Source organism: Prunus persica, chromosome G4, assembly GCF_000346465.2.
Source record: "Prunus persica cultivar Lovell chromosome G4, Prunus_persica_NCBIv2, whole genome shotgun sequence".
Taxonomy (NCBI): Eukaryota; Viridiplantae; Streptophyta; class Magnoliopsida; order Rosales; family Rosaceae; genus Prunus; species Prunus persica.
Genome location: NC_034012.1, coordinates 7,748,860 through 7,750,950, shown reverse-complemented (window position 1 = coordinate 7,750,950; position 2,091 = coordinate 7,748,860). Strand labels below are relative to the sequence as shown.

General features: G+C 35.1%; 1 protein-coding gene across 1 annotated transcript in view; it reads right to left on the bottom strand.

The window, feature by feature from the left end:
- The window catches only part of LOC18780515 (elongation factor 2), a 2,144-nt gene continuing 1,414 nt past the window's right edge, over positions 1,362-2,091 (bottom strand). Inside the window, exon 2 of the mRNA XM_020562217.1 lies at positions 1,362-1,675. Coding sequence (XP_020417806.1) covers positions 1,362-1,675 — 314 coding nt within the window. The remainder of the gene's footprint in view (positions 1,676-2,091) is intronic.

Below are 2,091 nucleotides of genomic sequence, written 5' to 3'. Positions count from 1 at the left end.
CTGGGTTGGGCTTTGCTTTGTAAATGGGCCAAAGGTCCAGTCTGGATTATAAAAAAACAATGTCCAATGAAACTCGTCTTGAGATTGAAAATAATCTTGAAATTTTCAACTTGTCAAGGCCAACACAAAGTTAATAAAATAAACTCAACTTAAATGATTGATTTAATCTATTTTCAATGGAGGTAAACACAGCAAAAACTCTAAAAAAGGGGAAAGTTCACATTCAAACGTTATCAACGAGTAATTTTTAGGTGTAATAGTAACATTGCGCAACAGATTTACATAATGTTAAAAGTTCATTCAAATTATAATACGATGGTGCATTTAAACCTAATACATATGTTATAAGGATCCGAATCCTCTGCTATGATTTTCTCTGTTATGATCTACTTTACTTTCGTTCTCCACATGATACCTCATTAAAATTTAATCTAAGGGATGTAAGCCGGACACATCATCCACAAAATAAAAAACCCAATTTACACTTAATTAAAAAATAAAAATAAATCACCATAAGTTGACTAACTCCAATTACTCCAACCTAACGTCTCTAACATGTCTAAGTGTTCTTTTTCCTTCTTCTTTTCCCTTCTCTGCAAGTTTTCCCTAAAATTTGAGTGATCGTCCATCTGTTCCTTCCCTAATTCTTTTTCTCTCTCTAATTTTCCTTCTACAATTTACGAGACTGTCTTGTTTTTGTACTAAAACTCTTTTTATATTTGTTGTTTGGTGTTAAATATAAAGATATTAACCATGAAAATAGGTCGAGATAAGATATGATCGAACTCCAGGCAAATAAGATCAGAGCACCCAAACAACTTCAAGCAATCCAAGAAAAATGAAAAGAATTATGAATGCCAACCTTAACCCAAAACCCACTAAATTTTAAATATGAAGTAATTTGTCTTCAATGGAAGAGTGAGAAATTAGAATTTTTTCTCTCTTTGGTATTTATTGTTTTGTTTTTTCACAATTTCAAGATTTCTTGGTTTTTTTTTTTTTTTTTTTTTTTGTGTGTGTGTGTGGGTCTGAATGCATTTTTCCCACTTTAGCTTATGTGCTATGTTGCTGGTTAAGGTTTCAATGTTCATTTCTTAATCTGGTTGTGTTGCTGGCGATAGATGGAGTGACCATTTATTGTGAATAGGTGAAGTATTGCTAAAAGATGAGATAAATAAAATATAAATAAATAAATAAAGGTCTTCTGATGGTCTTTTTTGTGCATCAGTACCCTAACGCAACTGTCACAATTTGCAATACAGATAGACTGAAGAAAAAGGGGGGAAACTGCAATTTCCAGTAGCTAATGGAGACAAGGGCTACGTGCTCAAGCATCACAGGGTCATACCATATAGAAACAACTATTTTGCCTTCTTTGCAAGGTTAGAGGTTTTCATCCTCTTCATTTGGTTCGAGGTTAGGAACTCGGCATCATCTCTGATGAAACTCCACCAAACGTAAGTTAGGGGAATAGTGGTGGCGTGCCAGGCCGCATGAGCATCCACAAACCCTTGATATGGAGGGAAATCATAAATTTCTAGGAGCATTGCAAGGCCACCTGCCACTACTACCAGCCACAGCTTCCAACGTGATGGATGGCGAGTGACACCAGCCCAAATCGCCCAAACAAGAAGTTGTACTACTGCCATGACAACACAAACTTGCATGTTCCACCCTGCAATGTGTTGATTAATTAAGTCAGATTGTTATCATGAAAACTAGGAAATTATGTCACAGAAAGAGAGAAGACAACCCATCAGTTGTCCAAATAAAGGAAATTATGCATTTCCTAACACTTCAACTTTCTAGGATAATCAGTGATCTATAGTGAAATCAAAGCAAGATATTTCATGTCCAATATAAAGACTTTCCATCTAATATAAAAAATTAATTCACGGGCATGGTCAGTTTGAATGTTGAGAAACAGATATCATCCAGCACTTGTCACTTCCTACTAGCTTACATTCTTGGAGTAACAGGTAGCGTAGCACCTATGTGATCCACGGTCACTGCTATTCAAGTAAATAAACTATATATAGGTCACTGCTCTCTCTCTCTCTCCAACTATATATGTTAACGAAAAAGAAAAAA